The sequence below is a fragment of the Dioscorea cayenensis genome, chromosome 18, assembly GCF_009730915.1.
Source record: "Dioscorea cayenensis subsp. rotundata cultivar TDr96_F1 chromosome 18, TDr96_F1_v2_PseudoChromosome.rev07_lg8_w22 25.fasta, whole genome shotgun sequence".
NCBI lineage: Eukaryota > Viridiplantae > Streptophyta > Magnoliopsida > Dioscoreales > Dioscoreaceae > Dioscorea > Dioscorea cayenensis.
In genome coordinates, this window is record NC_052488.1 from 19,928,067 (window position 1) to 19,945,290 (window position 17,224).

General features: G+C 35.8%; 4 protein-coding genes across 6 annotated transcripts; 2 read left to right on the plus strand and 2 right to left on the minus strand.

Moving 5' to 3' along the window:
- The first annotated feature begins 1,300 nt into the window (after window positions 1-1,300).
- LOC120282552 (somatic embryogenesis receptor kinase 1-like) lies at window positions 1,301-4,282 on the plus strand. 2 transcript variants are annotated; one of them, XM_039289385.1, is made up of 6 exons: window positions 1,301-1,409; window positions 2,120-2,175; window positions 2,316-2,371; window positions 2,474-2,815; window positions 2,902-3,281; window positions 3,833-4,282. In XM_039289385.1, coding segments are annotated over exons 2-6 (1,032 nt in total). In that variant the 5' UTR covers window positions 1,301-1,409; window positions 2,120-2,173; the 3' UTR covers window positions 4,085-4,282. The 2 variants fall into 2 exon arrangements, with proteins under 2 accessions (XP_039145319.1, XP_039145318.1); XM_039289384.1 differs by having other exon boundaries at window positions 2,316-2,395; window positions 3,833-4,281.
- Window positions 4,283-4,339: 57 nt separating this feature from the next.
- LOC120282551 (pentatricopeptide repeat-containing protein At4g19191, mitochondrial-like) lies at window positions 4,340-6,542 on the minus strand. The gene is given in 4 exon segments (XM_039289382.1): window positions 4,340-4,854; window positions 4,856-4,933; window positions 4,935-6,349; window positions 6,454-6,542. Coding segments are annotated over 3 exon segments (1,950 nt in total). The 5' UTR covers window positions 6,318-6,349; window positions 6,454-6,542; the 3' UTR covers window positions 4,340-4,365.
- Window positions 6,543-6,652: 110 nt separating this feature from the next.
- On the minus strand, window positions 6,653-12,187 carry LOC120282678 (protein RAE1-like). Of its 2 annotated transcripts, none has more exons than XM_039289517.1 (12): window positions 12,052-12,187; window positions 11,646-11,736; window positions 10,990-11,076; window positions 10,818-10,883; window positions 10,532-10,725; window positions 10,077-10,218; window positions 9,197-9,277; window positions 8,629-8,757; window positions 8,077-8,154; window positions 7,551-7,622; window positions 7,384-7,464; window positions 6,653-7,137 (listed from the first exon to the last, which is right to left on the minus strand). In XM_039289517.1, the coding sequence occupies exons 2-12, from the start codon at window positions 11,709-11,711 to the stop codon at window positions 7,087-7,089; spliced, it is 1,047 nt and encodes a 348-aa protein (XP_039145451.1). In that variant the 5' UTR covers window positions 11,712-11,736; window positions 12,052-12,187; the 3' UTR covers window positions 6,653-7,086. The 2 variants fall into 2 exon arrangements, with proteins under 2 accessions (XP_039145451.1, XP_039145452.1); XM_039289518.1 differs by having other exon boundaries at window positions 11,646-11,730; window positions 12,052-12,181.
- A 2,259-nt stretch (window positions 12,188-14,446) lies between these two features.
- Window positions 14,447-15,139, plus strand: LOC120281833 (40S ribosomal protein S16-like). Its single transcript, XM_039288526.1, is given in 2 exon segments — window positions 14,447-14,551; window positions 14,553-15,139. Coding segments are annotated over 2 exon segments (435 nt in total). The 5' UTR covers window positions 14,447-14,512; the 3' UTR covers window positions 14,949-15,139.
- The last annotated feature ends 2,085 nt before the right edge of the window (window positions 15,140-17,224 follow it).

Genomic DNA, 17,224 nt, shown 5'->3' on the forward strand with positions numbered 1-17,224 from the left:
ATAGCACTATCATCCACCTACTTGAAGTTCCGTTTTCTCACCTTTCGGTTGCGATTTTCTTTGAGAAACTTCTTCTGTAGCCGGCCGTCAATGGGAGAACAATAGATTTGGAGAAGATGAAAGCGATGCTCGCAAGGAAGACGACTGCTGGGAAAAGGTTCTTCACAGGCTTCCGCACGATGTATAGAAGACGAACAGTCGCCAAAATTGGAGAAAAGCGGCCACGAATCCCAACGCCTCGCAAATCCAACCGTCCAACCGTGCGCGGTTACCAAGATATTCAAGGGCATAGTCGTCATTTTGCACCTGGGAACTTTCTCCATACATGGAGGCCATCATGGTAACTTCCATAGCCATTTAACACCACAATTAACTCCGTTTGGGGAATAAGGGCTGAAAGGAAAATGCCCAATAAAGGAGGGACTAAAAAAGAAGTAGAAACCTTGTAGGGATTTAGAGGGAAAGTACAAATTTGGGAGGGATGTCTCAATACTTTCATGTAAGTTTTAAACCATAATGGAAATATATATACCAAAATAAACACTGAAATACAAAGATGAATAATACATTTAAATCATTAATTAATTGCTAAAAATCTGAATGCTATCATTATACGTTCATTTACAATAAATTAATAAAAATTAATTTCAATATCATATAATTAATCTAATTAACAACAATTAATTAAAAATCACCAAAAACCCATATTACATATAATCAGGGGCGGCTCAAGGGTAAAGCCAATCAAGCAACCGCTTTATGCCCCCGAAAATTGGGGGCCTTATCTAAATTTAAATCAATATAATTTTTAAAATTTTATCACTATAGTTATAATAATAACTATGTACTGGTTAAATAATAACTTCAAAATTTAATTTGTGGCCTCATTATTAACTTTAAATTTTTAAAATTTTTAAAATCTTATCCGTGAAATCATAATAATTATTTGTTGTATAATTAATTAATATTTAAACCTTTTTATTTAATACTACACTACTTTCAAATCTTCCATTAACTTGCTTTTTAAAATAAAAACTAATAAATTAAGTTCTTAATTTTTTTTACTTTCATGTATAATTAATTATGTTTTTCTCCCAACAAACAAATCTATTTCCAAAAAAATGTAGCTTCATTAATTATCTTCTTCTCCCAACAAACAAATTTATTTCAAAAAAATGTAGCTTCAATATTTTTTTTTTAATTTTTTTATTAACTAATCAGGGTCAGTTTTAGGCCTTTATAAGCCTTGAGCCGCCTCTGCATATAATATCTTGTAGACTGGCCCACACGCTTCTTGACTATTTCTGTGAACCTCTGTATATATATATATATATATAAAAGAGAAGGATTTGTGTTGTTTGCTCTGGTGTTCCAATCCAATATCTAGCATCTAGGATTCATGCTAACAGGTAATTCCAGTTCTTTGCTGCTTTTATGTCTGTCTTGGTGTTTGATGTTGGTATTTTGATGATAATGATGTAGGCCTTTATAAATATCAGCCTCTTTTTCTTCTTCAAGTTTGAGGTTTTATACAACTGCTTCTGCATCTGTAGATTTGCATGCTCGATGTCAACATAGTTTTTTGTTTGTTATTTAATAGAAAAGCAAGAGTTTTTACCTTGCTATGCATTAGGATTGGCTAAACATTAAACATTAAATTAAAACACTGTTTGTGGTGAGCTCAGAATAATTGTTTGCTGTTTGGATTTTTAGATGTGATTATATGTTAATTAATAAAAGAAGCCAACAACGTAGTAATGACAACCAGTTAGTGTGGACAAAAATTCTAAACATCTCCTATAATAAAACATAATTTATGAAAAATTCTTCTATCAAAGAAAGCCACATGGGGAGTTTTGACATGCTTTTGACTTGTATCATGCTTCTGAACATTTTTTTTTTTTTTCTGGATTGCAAGTTGGGAGGGTTGCTTGGTTTCCTGTTATGTCCTGCTGTTCCACCCTGAATTTACTCTATACAGTTGTTTTAGCAAGAAAGACAAGTTCTTTCCTACATTTCTCTGTGTTTGATCTTGGTCTATTGTTGATTATGCCACAGATCTTTATGAAATTCAGTGTCGTTTTTCTTCTTCAAGTTCACAATTGGTTGTGATATACAGGTCTCTCAATCGGGCTGACCTGCTCAAAATCTTATTTTGCTGTCTTATTCCAAGATGTGAGTATTTGTTAATTACCGGAAGAGCAAGATTTTTTTTTTTTTTACCTTGTTATGTATGTCTGTTGGGATTGGTTAAACATTAATTAGAACATTGTTTATGGTGAGTGAATCTTTTGGCTATTGAATTTTTCCAACAGGATCACTCAAGGAGTTGATGCTGTGCTCACCATTGTTCGTGCTATTCTATCTAGATGTAGGCATCGTCATAGACAGCATGGTTTGTGGTTGACATTCATGTCATGAATGATATTGTCAAAATGGTTATATAATAGCAATGTGAATCTTTCTTGGGCAGTTAAAGAGGATTCAAAAGTTCACTTGGGCTTGTTTAAAAGATTCACCCTGCAAGAGCTACAAGTTGCTACTGATAATTTTAGAGAAACGAACATTGTGGATGTAAATGCATTTGGAAAGGTTTACAGAGGGAAACTTGCTGATAATTCTCTGGTGGCAGTAAAGAGATTGTATGAAGACAGGTCACATGGGCAGGAAGAATTTCAGGCAGTGGGTGATTTGATTAACTATATATGTTTCCACCGAAATATTCTCCGTGTTATTGGATTTTGCATGACATCAAAGGAGAGAATTTTTGTATATCCTTTTATGGCAAATGGAAACCTTAAAACTTGCTTGAGAGGTACTTCTCATTCTTCTGCATTATGTACTTATGAGATGATGCATGTCACCATTTTGTTAATTAGTCAATTCTTATACACTCTTCAGCATCCAAGCATCTACTTAATTGGCCAACCAGGATGCAGATTGCACTAGGTGCTGCAAGGGGACTGTCTTTCTTGCATGAACGTTGTGATCCAAAGATCATACATGGAGATCTCCACTCATCTAATATTTTTTTGGATGAGGAGTTTGAGGCTGTTCTAGGAAATTTTTACTTGGCCAGACAGATGGGCTACAAGGATGACGACGGTATCATTGGAAGTGTCCGTGGTACTTCTGGGTTCATAGATCCAGACTATTGTCTTACTGGAAAGTTGTCAGAGAAGTGTGATGTTTATGGATATGGGATGACACTTTTGGAGCTCATCACTGGACTACAGTCTTTTACTATAGTTGATGAGGATGTAATTTTTTTAAAAGACCGGGTAAGTATATCTACTTTTTGTTCCCTTACGTAGTCCTCATTTGCTATCATGCCGTGTAAATTGTCATAAACATTGAATAAATTCTTGATAATAGTTAGAGAAAGAAATTGATACCAACAATTAAGTGATCTATTAGTAGTCAGAGTTTTCATTAGAACTCTTTATTAGTGGTGAGAGTTTGAATCATGGGTGATGATATATTTCTGGGAGTGTGAGTAGTAGTTGTGTGCAAGTGATCTCAACATCCAGTGTGTGTTGGTTCCGTTTTTACTTGTTCCGCTGAAGCTTGTGCACGCTCTTATTTTGTCTTAGCGGCTAGGCCGCTCATCTCGATGAAAACAAAAAAAGAGTCATAGGAGGGTGTTTAATGCCTGTCCCTTGCAGGGGGCCACCTTGTTTGGTGCAATTGCTATTAAGTATGTGACTAGCAACTTTGCAGCACTTCCAACTGATTAGATTACCTTGTGAATCTGATGCTAATGAAATTCATGAGGTTTTAGAAGATGAGACTTCATTAGTTTTCTTATTTCTGAACATTGTCTTGTGTTCAGGTGGAACAGCTACTAAAGGAGAAAACGTTGGACAACATTGTTGATCCTAAACTAAAGAATAACTATGTGAAGGAAGAGATGGAGTCCCTCATCCAAATTGCTCTACTTTGCACTCAAGGCGAACCTGAACACCGGCCAAAAATGTCAGAGGTTGTGAGAATGATTCAAGGCAGTGGCCCCGGCCGAGAGATGGGTAGAGCAAGAGCTAGACTTAGAAATGGCTCTACATGGAACTTTTCACTTTACTTCTGATTAAAGTGGCTGCTCTGATTCAGATGAGAATGACAAAGAGAGAAATTTTCGCAATTTCATGCATGAACCTTCATAGTCTACTTATGATTTGCGGATATTTATTGTTTACAGTATGGTTTTATTTTAATGTGTTTTGAGGACTTTGTACTGTAGTTATTCTTCTCTGTAAATTTGGCATTGTTCTCATCAGTAATAAATTTGCAGAATTCAGCAGAAATAATATTTCTCATATTAATCTCTTCAAATGCCATTTGTACTCTTCAACTGTATATATATATGGCTTAGATTCCTAAATTGCATTCTACATCAGTCACATTGTCTTGTTCCTTTAGCTGCAAAGCCAAACCATCCAGTATTTCATATATCTGCAAACCATCAGCATGATCCCTATCTTCAACAGTAAAAGAATGCCCTTTTCCATCAATTTGAACAATACTCTTGCCGGGAAATTTCCTAGCTCCGCTGCGTTTCATCATCGTTCTGATCTTCGCAACGCCATCCCACCTTTTCTTCTCGGCATAGATGTTAGCAATTGACACATATGGTACTGCTGCTTGAGGATCCAACTCAAAAAGCCGATTTGCTGCATACTCACCGATATCAGTTTCATGGTGCATAATGCAGGCACCAAGCAGAGCACCCCATACCCCGGCGTCGGGTTCAAAAGGCATGCTTGAGATGAATTCAAGTGCCTCCTTTACTCTGCCTCGACGACCAAGGAGATCAACCATGCATGCATAATGCTCTAATCTAGGCTTTATCCCGTAAAGCCCTGCTCATCATCTTGAAATAATCCCAGCCCTTTTCCAGAAAACCACCATGAGTGCATGCCTGAAGAACAGCGAGGAAAAGTCACATGGTTGGGCTTCAACTTTGATTCCAACATTCGAGAAAATACATCCAAAGCTTCTTCAGCATCGCCATTCATGGCATGACCGGCAATCATAGTCGTCCAAGAGACAACTGTTTTATCAGTCATGCTATCAAAGAGTCTCCTAGCATTGCCGACACATCCGCATTTTGCATACATGTCTATCAAGGCATTAAGAACCACCATGTTGTCGAAAACCCCATTTGCAATTGCATATCTATTCATCAATCTTCCAAGCTCAAGAGAACCTGTTTGACTACAAGCAGATAGAAAAGCAACAACAGTGACAGCATCCGGCTTCTCCCGAGCAGCTTCCATGGCACCAAACAGAGACAGAGTCTCCTCGATATCTCCTTTTCTCGCATAACCATGAATCAGAGCAGTCCATGAAACATGTGTTCTCTCTGACATGTTCTCGAAACAATATCTGGCAGCTTCAACATCTCCACATTTGGAATACAATGATATGAGAGTATTGATCACAGAGACATCCAACTCAAACCCTGCTTTGACAACAAGACCATGAACTTGCATGCCTTCAAAAAGCGCGTCAGAGTGGTTGAATGCTGAAAGCAAGCTAACGGTTGTGCTCAAATCAGGTCTAATGCCCTTTAGACTCATCGAACAAAATAAACGAATAGCTTGTTCATACCTACCAAAATATGCATAACCTGCCATCATAGAATTCCACGACACGATCGACCTTGCTTCTGCAGTAATCTCAGCAAACACCAACTCGGCCGAGGTCAAGTCCTCACACTTGGCATATGCTGCAACCCATGTATTCAATACAGAAACATCATCTCTAACACCAATGCAGATCCCCAAACAATGAAAAGCTTTAACTAAATACAGGCTTCTCATGCGAGCGCATGACTGCATCAGGCTAATCATTGTCAGTGAATCTGGCAAGATACCACCAACCCTCATCTGCCGAAAATGGCTGAAGACTCTATCAATCGAACCTGCTTCAAATAAACCAGCAATAATAACATTCCATGCAGCGACATCTCTTTCAGTCATTCCATCAAACAGTTTCTCCGCATCACTAGCAAGACCACACTTGAAGTAGGCATCCATCATAGCTGTGGCAACAAAGACATCAGAACAGAGTCCGTCCTTGACGATGTGCGCATGAACGGATTGCGATGCTGGGACATCAGAGATCCTTGCGCAGGCTTTGAGAACGAAGGGGAAGGTGAGCCGGTCCGGCGGAGCACCGGACTGAATCATTTGGCGGAAAAGGAGAAGGCTTGTTTGGTAGAGGCCTTTAGCAACGTTTGCTCGAATGCTGGAGTTCCATGAAACAACGGTTGATGGATTTGAAAAACGGTTGAGAACTCGCGGGAAAACAAAGCCCATTTCAACAAGTCATAGCCTCGGCGGGAAGAACACTAACAAATTTGAAGCATATACCATCGCCAAATGAGAAAAATGATTAAAAAATCCACTGAGTTTTAAATTAAAAAAAGAAAAAGAAAAAGAAAAATTCATGCACCTGAAATGGAATGCAGGAATTAATAGTGAGAATTAAAGAGAAATGCAGATTCATTGGAAAAATGATTATTTCCTTTTTTTGAGCACTGTGCAGTGAAAAAAAGACAAACCACAGAATCAGGAAAATAAAGAAGATGAATAAACAAATTAATGAAACTGATGCAGTATAAGATACTCAGCAAGTTCAAGCAGAAATGACATGTTGAGTAATGATCAAACAAAACCAAATTGTAATTGATAACTGGCACTAACAAAGTATCTGGTCTGATTCAACCCTATATTCTTGCTCCACTTAGAAAGGTTACTAAGAACCCCAGAATTAATACTTTTCAGAATCAGCAAGACACTACTAGTTAATGAAAAAACTGAATGAAACATAGTATAAGAAACAATGGATACAAGCATGATGAAAGATTAGCTTTCTGCCTCTGAATCAACCTAGCATTTGTTGTAAAGGAAAATGAGCATTCCTATTGATGGAATCAATCACAATGGATCAACTAGTTGGAGAACAAAATGCCTGGATCATGACTCATGGCCGACGGGTGTTGAGAACCTTTTTCTTTGAAGCTTCAGGAGATTATGAAAAGTAACATATCCATACAACCCCTTCACACTTTTGATATCCGAAACTTCACTTTCTCCCTCCATTGCCAACCCGGGGTTTTGGCTTGACTTCTGATTCCTGTTGAAAGACAAATGAAGTGCGAAATGTTAAGTGTATCCGAGGATTCAATCTAGTGTGAATGGAATACAAGGAACACCCATGAGGAATTTCTAGGTTATTTTATGTTAGGCACGGTCCATCTGAATGGACTGTCAAGCTACCTTAAAAAAATATTTTTGGCTGTGACAAACCAAGGCAGTGCGATTAACATGCCTATATAATTAAATTTGGATCACAAGCAACCAAGAAGTTGAAGTCACTCACCTGCGGATTGTGGAGGTAAATGTGTGTCTTAGATGTTGCTGGGTTGTGGAACTCTGCACCCTTGCTCCAGTCATAGCAGACCTGTAAAAGTTGATATTTTTACATGTTATAGCTGTTCTTTAATGATCAGAGGGCATGAACTGATTAAGAATACTAAGGTAGCCCACCGCATATGCAAAAATTGTGCCATCATGGTTAAAAGTACTGCAAGGAATAGGAGAACTGCAGCGGGACATAGCCTGCAAAGTATGAAAAGTTCAGAAAAAAAAAAAAGTAATTGCTTGCTTTAATATAACTATATAAGCACATCATAAACCTACGACAGGTTATCTGCGACAAGATATGACTTTTGGAGGCAGAAATGCATTTTTAAGTTAGCATGAAAACTTAGATTAATGCAATGAAACTAGGACAGTGCAAAAACTCCGATGAAAATTTTGTTTTTCATTTTAATTGGCTGCTGATGACCAAGTGAATTTCCATTTTAGACTAAAAGTAGAACACCTTGGATAAAATTTTAAAGACGTACTATTTCAGCCAATTACAGACCAGAACTTCCATCACCCTGAAAGACATGCAGTATCAAGAAGATCCTTGATACCTCAAAAAAATATCCTTCTGATGCAGATAAAACAAAAGAAACATTCATAGGCTTAAATTAGTTGAATGCATAATGACACAGGAGAAACAGACCTTCAGCCTTTGTTTACTGTCCTTATCCCAAAAATTGAAAGCACCATCAGATCCTGCAGTGGCAAATGTATGGTGTACCTACCGCAACAGATAGATATGAGATCCCAAAAATAAATAACAAAAACAACCATGTAAATCAAAATATTAGAAGAAAATTATTCAGCTAATGTGGACTGAGATACAGATGTGATTCAGGATCAGGATTTCCACCCTGCATACTTTATAGGAGACAGGCAAGATGTCATACTAACTTATATAGAGTTGAGAAGAGTTTTAGGAATTAAGCTGGCAATTTGGGACCACTCAGGCTTATCATATGAGTTTGACCTCACTGGGTCCATCTGGCATCATTTGAGCATCAGCAGGAGCACATTTAGGACAACCAAGTTGTATTGAATTGCCAAACAAATGTGAAGCAAAAAAAAAAGTTGCAATATGTTGACTAATAAGAATATAACTGTGTTTTCCATGGAATAAATAAATAAATCAATAAATTAGTCACTTATTTAAAGAAACATCCACTTAAAAGATAAGAAAAATTCTGTATCTTACTGGGTGGAAATTCAGTGAATTCACAGAATAAATCTCAGTGCCTTCTCGGTGGCATTTAAATGTGAAGTTTTTACTTTGTTGAGCATCATCCAGATGCTGTACACCGACCCTTCCTTCTATAGATCCCACCTAGAAATAAAACAAATGTAACTTCATTGATATCATAAATAAACCAATTTAACTAGGAAATAGAGAGTGAATTTCTGTAAAGGACAACCTGCAATAAGCAGAATAGGGTGAAACCAAAGAAAGAGCCACCACTGGGTAATACCAAATAGTTAGAGCAATACCATAAAAATCATTAAATAGACAATGGTTTTAATATCAGAACGAAGAACACTGACAGAGAAATATACACTAGTAGATGATGTAAACTAGCAAAAAAAAATTAATGATCTGCAAATTACAATTAAGCATAACAATTAAAGTTGCCAGGAACTTGATTTGTGCATGAAAGAAATGGAAGCGAAAGGTCATTGCATGATAAAAGCTCTTATTTTACTAGCATTAGCAAGCAAATAAGAGCTACTCATGCCTTCAGAAAACTAAATTAAAGTAAAATTATTACCAAAAAGCCCTGTTGATCAGGAAATGCAGCCACACATCTTGTTTGATACTTCAAAGGTGACACAACCCTCTTAAATTCAGTCTGCATAACACAATAAAGCAGAAAAATTTTTTAAAAAAAAAACAACAAATAAAACAATATTGGTATGGCAAAGATTATGCAGCTATACATAAAAAGTTATAGAAGATTTTCTTGATAAATATATAGTTGACAGATGTCTGGAGTCCAGGAAAAAATCCAACATCAGAAGACAACATTACCCAAGGCCCACCCATGAATAATGATGATGATTTTATGGGGAGACAAAGCAGAAAAGAAACATAGCTAAAATTGGTAAGCAAAAAATGAAAAAAGAGGTCTCCAGAGATGAAAGATAAAAAAGTCTGAACAAATTTTCAAGCTTTCTTTTTAATAAAAATGTCAATCTCTCACCGAAAGGCATGGAGGCTTTCCAACTTAACAACACAAGAAAGCAAAGGAATAAAGATAAATTATGACAACAGAACAAAGGATGCTTGAAGAAAAACTTGATTAGTGGAATACAACATGATGTGGTAGTCACTGGTCACTATTCGGCAAAGGAAACATGGAAAATTAGCTGAACAATGTCAAAGAATAGTGTAGGAGAACAAAAAATTAGCAGGATTAGTGGCTAGACCAAAAGAATGTCTGAATGTTGGGCTCAGAAATATCAACTAAAATGGAGTAAAACATGCCACCAGTGGTGATTTGAACAGAATGAATGGAGGTGATAACCCTTTTCTCCTCCACTCTAGTAACAGTTAAAATAAAAGAATGCTAGCATCATAGGGCAGAGTTGGCAGACATTTCATCAAGCAGTTTAACTGTGTCAATCTTAAATGGTAGCCAGACAAATCACCTGAGGATTTTGCAAATTAAAAACTATTAGATTCCGATCCGCAGTCCCCACAACCATCAGAGGATATCGAACTGTGAGTGCATAGCAGCGTTCAGGGAGTTGCTGTGTGTGAACTGGCTGTGCTTGTCTGGTGTCCCAATACCTAAAGAGATGTCACTAACACATATTATCACACTGGTATTCAAAATATATAAGATAACATTAAAAAAATATATATTGGGTGCACAGAAAGATATTAAACAGATAAAAATAGACAAATAAAAAAGACGAGGACAGTACAAATTGTTTAGAACTAGTCAATGTAGATAAATTGTCAAATAAGTCCCATAAATTCCTGTCATGTTGTGATACACTGGGGTGGCTGTCCAAATCATCAAACAACACATACAGGCAGAACAAAGGGCAAAAGAAAAGTGTATAATTAGGGAAAACAAAGTTAGTAACTATGCTCATGCCTCAATGTCTTATCCCAGCTCCCTGTAACAAGGAGATTCATTTGTTCAATCCATGCTACTTCCTTGATAGGTGCATCATGTGCTGCTACAGTTGTTGCTTGGCCACCAGACATCAAAGGCCACATTTTAACCTGCTTATCACAGCCTCCAGAAAACACAGTTGTCCCATCATCCTTCCAAGCTGAGCACAAAACCTACGCCAAACAGTAGTCACACAAAAGCATGAACACTAGGAAACCAGGATTGGTGCTTTTGCCATTCAAAAGTTAAGCACCACCATCATTACCGGTTGATCATGTGATATTGATGCCTTCGGCTGACTGCTTCCTCCCATAACCTCCCAGCACCTGACCTATAGTTCATCATACATCCAGCAATAAGCAACATAAAAATTCTGTTTGTGAAACTTATATAGATCATCTGACAGCAAATAAAATGTTGGGCATGTTGACACATACCTGATTATCCCAAGAAGTTGCCACCAGGTAATTTCCCTTGGGGCTGAAACTAAGGCTAGAGACAGAATCATTTGGAGAAGGTGTCACCTGTTACCAAGAATTGATTGATCACCAGCAAAATTTAACAAGATAAGTAATTAACAAAACAGTGCCTTCTGCATGGTGGGTTAAGATAGGTTATGCAACAAAAAAAATAAACTTGATAAATTTGTGCAATCTACTGCATTGGTTATAAAACAAATACACTAAATTTGCAACAAATACCACGTCAGTTATATCCACATTAATCTATGCAATATAAATCATAAACATAGGATTCACTGAACAAGATCCACCAAATGCATGGATGCAAATCACTTAGACTAACTGCAACTTAGCTACATGACCAGAATGTAGCAATGCAGCCTATCAGTCATGTCCATATGCACAATACACAAATAAGTTTGCAAAAAGGAAAGTGTTTTGAAGCAATACTTCATACTAAGGAATAAAATAAAGAACAGACCAAAAACACCACATTCGAGGCCAATGACTAGTAACTATGTATGAAAATATCAAGAGAAACATAAATGATGTACGCTTTGTTAAACCAGAGGGGGAAAATGTATTTAATGAAGAAATCAGCTAACAAAACACCTAAACAATGAGCGCGATACCTCAACTGACTTGTTAGGGTTCGGATTCCCGGCAGCTCCCGTGCTGAACCCTGAAAGCCCGGCCATCTCCTCTCTCCGCCCAACCCTTCAACTAAAGCAGAAAGACCATATAAAAGATCGCAATAAACATTCAAAAATCGCACCTTTCCATCATAACTAGTGAAGAAAAAACAAAGCTCGTCTTCATAACAATAACCAATAGAAAATACAACCATCGAATCCAAAACACAGGCGACATTCTACTTTCGATTTAGAAAACTTAAACGACCATCAATGCCAACAGAATCAAAATGTCGTAAAATCTAAATTCAAAAAAAAAAAAAGAAGGAGAAATCATCAAATTAGAAACAAGATCAAATCGAACAACATGACGAAAAGTAATCAAAAAAAGATGAAAGAAACGCACCAGCAATAATCGCGAGGAGAAAATTTAGCGATCCAGAGATCAGGAGAGGTTCTTGAAGCCCTAAATTGGAGGGAAGGGTTTAAAGGGGGAGGTTTGGAAGGAAGAGGGGACACATCAGAGGGCTATGATGCCTTCATCTTGGCCGTAGCTTCCGATCTATAGATTTCGGTGTCATTCCTATTTTACCCCTCTCCGTTAATGTTACAGAAGAGAAAGTCTAATGTAAATATGGTGTTTGGTGAGGATAAATTGAGACAAAAACAGGTTTTAGTGGTATTTAAAGATACTTTTATTTAATGAGAATGCTGTGAAATGAAACAATAGTTTTTAAAATATAATAATAGTCAAAATATTAAAATGTCCTTTTATTTTATATTTTTCATCTTTTATACCCTTGTGTTTTAAATATTTCTATCATTTTAATCCCTCCAATTAAAAGAATTGTACTTTTGGTTCTCTTTCAACTAATGAACTAAGAAAAAAACAAAAATATATAAATACGAGACAAAAAGATGAATTTTATATTAAAAGGAGTAAAATAGCGAATAACATAAAATAGATGGACTATTTTAATATTTACACCAAATATAATTAATAAATTTTATTTATTTAAATTATGTGAAAAGATGTCAGTGGATCATCTCAAGTGCTATGTTAGCAAATAATTTTTCTCTGGTATTCAATTGATTTACTTAATTGATTTTTTAAATGTTGATCATTAATATATATAATTTTAAGGCAAAATAAATTTAAAAAAAAAAAATCAGTGGCCATACGCTTTGAGATGCAAGAATATTTATTATGTATTTCTTATCCATGTAAGTATGTTCTTTTTTTTATATAAATTGAATTAGTCACAATATTCAATCCACAATTTTAAGTTTTAAAAAATAAAATATTAATTTTTCTGTTATACGGGTATTTTCTCCTAATTATAAAAAGTAAATAAAAATTTAAAATTTTAACAACATGTGTATATTAACATGGTATAGCAATGCAAATGGATATGTCACATGAGCATCCTCATCCGACCGACAGCAAATTTAGGAGGGTTGTTATTTAATTTTAATTAGTTAAGTGTGATTATTATTATTTCTATGATACATACATGAAAACTCTTTCCATAAAATCACAAATGACCTCTTTATCTATTGATATTGGATTTTTTACCTGAAGTATTAGTTTCTTGGACAATTTGAAATTGAATCTACAATTCATGCAAAAATGTAAGTACATATTTATTAAATTATTAACTCTACATATGTGTATGTTTCTGAATTTTCTTAAATAGATGCTGCTTATCTCCTATTTAGAAAAAAAAAAACCAACTACTAAAAAGTAATTAAGTATGATTTGATAATATGTTATTTTAGGTTGAATTTGGTTTTTAAAATTTGAGGTGTATTTTAAGAATTTTTTAAAATTAATTTAGAAGAAATCATTGATATAAGTATGATTTGTGGACTATTTGCATGAAAAAAAAAAAACAAAACAAAATTTCTTCCCGAGCAATTGTATATGATTTGACAATACAAACAACTACTATATAGTGCAATGATTTATCACATGTTAGTGGATTGGTCAGCACAAAGTCAAAACATTGTACTCAAAGTATTATAGCAATATTGTTTACAAGTTGTCATCCGGAGGTGGGTAAATGCTGTTTTATATTACCATTCAAATAGGGGTTCTATGTAGGGTATTCTATAAGGAATCCTATTGATTCTCTACATGATTATATATTAGAAAAACTCCGTATGGTTCCTACAAATTTTCTCATCATATATATGGCAAACTTTCATTGGTTCATGTAGTACTTGCCAAATTAATAAGTTTTTAGAGAGTTAATAAGCTACTATAACTAGTGCATTTCCGCACTCGTTAATTTTGACAAACTCTTAAGTAGGGGCTCTTATCGCCTATTGTCTATTGAAAAAAAGAAAATAAATTTGATACTATATTATTTTAGGTTGTGTTTGGTTTTAAGATCAAGGTGTATTTTATGGATTTTTAAAAATCAGTTTAGAAGAAATCACTCATATCAGCTTAGCACGTTTTGACTCAATTAATATTAATTAAAAATATATATATATATATAATATTGTAATTAATAATAGATTTATTAAAATCAATATTTTTAAAAAAATATAAGAAGTATATTTATTTAAATAAACCATGTAGAATAGATTACGGTTTCTTGGACTAAACATCCCTTAATGGATTCACGGGATGGGCTTCAAGATCCGATAAGCTTAACGGATTTTACACCGGATCCGTTTAGCAAAGTAGCCTAAGAACTCAATCTAACCGTCCATCTCATCTCTTCTCCTCATCACACCCGTTGATTTCAGTTCTCTCCTTAAATCCCAGCCCACTATATATACGCGGGAATCTGAGATTAGGGTTTCATCGCCTCCCCGCCTCCAAACCTCGCGCTATCGAGGTCTCGCCGGCGGCATCCATGGCTTCGGCGAAAGAATCCGTCCAGTGTTTCGGCCGCAAAGAAGACGGCGGTTGCCGTGACCTACTGCAAGCGCGGCCGTGGCCTGATCCGCGTCAATGGAGTCCCGATCGAGCTCGTGAAGCCCGAGATCCTCCGGTACAAGGCCTTCGAACCGATCCTCCTTCTTGGCCGCTCCCGCTTCGCCAGTGTCGACATGCGGATCCGCGTCCGAGGCGGTGGTAAGACCTCTCAGATCTATGCCATCCGCCAGAGTATTGCCAAGGCTTTGGTCGCTTATTACCAGAAGTACGTTGACGAGCAGTCGAAGAAGGAGATTAGGGATATCCTTGTTCGCTACGATCGTACCCTCCTGGTGGCCGATCCTCGCCGCTGTGAGCCCAAGAAGTTTGGTGGTCGTGGAGCTCGCGCTCGCTTCCAGAAGTCATACCGTTGAAGGGTTTTGCTCTATCTCCATCTATTATCAAATTCATGCTTTTTGACAAAATCTTAGCTATAGTAGAGGAATTCTGCGTTCTTATATGCTGAAATTTTTGATATTATGGATATTTGAGCTTGGTTTGAAGTTATGTTTTCTCATGTTCGAATTCCATTTATGATCTGTTTAGTTGGTGAATTTTTCTACTATTCATGGTTTGTTATTATGGTTTGCAGCTAAGTGTTCAATATATTTTGGATGGTAATAGGTTTTATGGGATGATAACTATGCATTATGTATTAGATAATCCGAGCATTCAGAGGTTAACTTAGACTGGTTGGAAATTTTGTACCTGTCTTGGATGGTGGACAATAAATTTTGTTCATTTTGGATGTTCATGCTGTTCTTTGGCAATTTTTTTGAAAATAAGAATATGGACCATACAAATAATAAGCTTATGTAGGATGGAAATGTGAAACTGGGATTGCTTGGTTTGATATAATCCTTACTCATTGTTACACAAACTTAGCTTTAGTAAGCACTACTTTGTAATTTCATGCCTTAAGGAGAATTGCTAAGTTTGATAGAGTAACGGTTCTCTTTTTGTCATGGGTGCTCATAGGTGTTATGTTTGAATTGGCCTAATTTCTTAATTGTTTCAGAGTTATGCCCAACCAAAGTAGGGCTTAGTCTTAGATGACAAGGCTGGAAGAATAAATTTATAGAATTGATGAACTTATGTGCTTGAAGGACTGGGCAAGTGTAAGATGTTTTAGGTTGGAACGGAATGGTGTGTCCTTGTTGAATAACATTGAAGAGTATAATTAATGTATGTGTTTTCTTTTGTTTGGTTGAATGAAGAAAGCAAGAAATAATATGTGTGCAGAAACATACTTGTGGTCTCTAAAATTAGTGTGCTAGTTCATTATCTTCGGAACCTATTTGAGCCCTGTTGCTCATGGCGATATAACGTGGTTTTGCAATCAAAATATCTGAGCGCTTTGTAGACGTGAATAACATGGATGTTTTAGAACAATTAGCAGTTCAGTTTTGCTGCTGTGTAGCCTGTATTAGTGAGCAAGGTTTTTTGTGGTTGCAATGTAACTTCACATTGTAGCTGCTGGCTTAGCTGTTGTCAAGAGCTACTGATCCTTAAGTCTTTTCTTGTAGCACATTAATCAATAGTTTCTCTTTTGAAGTATATTTATAAAGTCAACCTAGGTCTTTTGGTCAAGTGCTCCTTGTGTGTGCTGCAATTGTCACTAGCATCAAGTTAAGATGAACTCTGTGGCCTATAGGATCATTGTGGTGATTTTGTGTTTGTTGGTCCAGTAAGAGATGATTGTTTATAAATTGCAGTCATCTTCTAGTCATTGTACCTAATGAATTCTATGATATGTCTTGAAATCTTGATCTTTAGAATCAACAATGAATTGAATCATTTTAGTCAATATTGAGATTGTATGATTTATGGATCACATGTTAAGTTCGATTAAAATAATTTGAGACGGACATAGTGATCTCTTGGTAAATTACATAGCTAGTGTGACTCTAGGCTCCAGATAAAATAGTTCATCTGATCCAAATTGGGTAGATCATTTGTCATGTTTATGTTTCCAGCTGTTACAGTTTTTTTTCCCCTTGGGTTCGGCAATTCCTTGTTGTAGGCCAGAGCAAAATCCTCTGGCAGTCTACGCACTTGTTACTTGAAATTGGTTGAAATGCATCCGCCGAGTGGGATTGAGCTTTATTATTATCTATTTAATTACTAATAAATTTTATTTAGAAAATTTTGAATTGTTCTAGTTTTTATCATATTATAATTGCATGGCTTCTTTCCTTTTCTGTCCGGGGGGTTTTTGAGTTTTCTTTCAGGTTTACAATTGGCTTAGGTTTTGAAGTGTGCAATTAGTTGGACTAGGATATTTTCATCTCGATCTGATTTTTAAATTAATTTACTCTTTGAGATTTGAATTTTGTTTGATTTAGCTGAAAATTAAATTCTCATAAATTTCTATTTGTATGAGTTATATAATATTTTTCTTACAATAATTATTGTATAAAATTCTCACACTACTTTTGGATTTACATCACCACAGTTATATATATATATATATAATATCAAACAATATTAATCAGTAATTAGTAATTATATGGATAAATAACAGTTAATCTGTATAGCCTATGCAACATTTTGTACGTACATGATTGATGTTCAATACTAATATATGGAAGTAGATAATATGCTCATCAGTTACTGCGCTCTGTTCCGAGTTTGCTTGAGGTCTTACTAA

What these genes read in the sequence shown, in the direction of transcription:
- LOC120282552 (XM_039289384.1), top strand. An exon ending in GCATCGTCATAGACAGCATG is followed by an intron (nt 2,396 to 2,473) that starts GTTTGTGGTTGA and finishes TTTCTTGGGCAG; the next exon opens with TTAAAGAGGATTCAAAAGTT. An exon ending in CCTTAAAACTTGCTTGAGAG is followed by an intron (nt 2,816 to 2,901) that starts GTACTTCTCATT and finishes TACACTCTTCAG; the next exon opens with CATCCAAGCATCTACTTAAT.
- LOC120282678 (XM_039289517.1), bottom strand. Translation starts at nt 11,711, where the DNA reads ATGGCCGGGCTTTCAGGGTTCAGCACGGGAGCTGCCGGGAATCCGAAC. An exon ending in CAACTTCTTGGGATAATCAG is followed by an intron (nt 10,884 to 10,989) that starts GTATGTGTCAAC and finishes GATGAACTATAG; the next exon opens with GTCAGGTGCTGGGAGGTTAT. An exon ending in TTTACCTCCACAATCCGCAG is followed by an intron (nt 7,138 to 7,383) that starts GTGAGTGACTTC and finishes GTCTTTCAACAG; the next exon opens with GAATCAGAAGTCAAGCCAAA.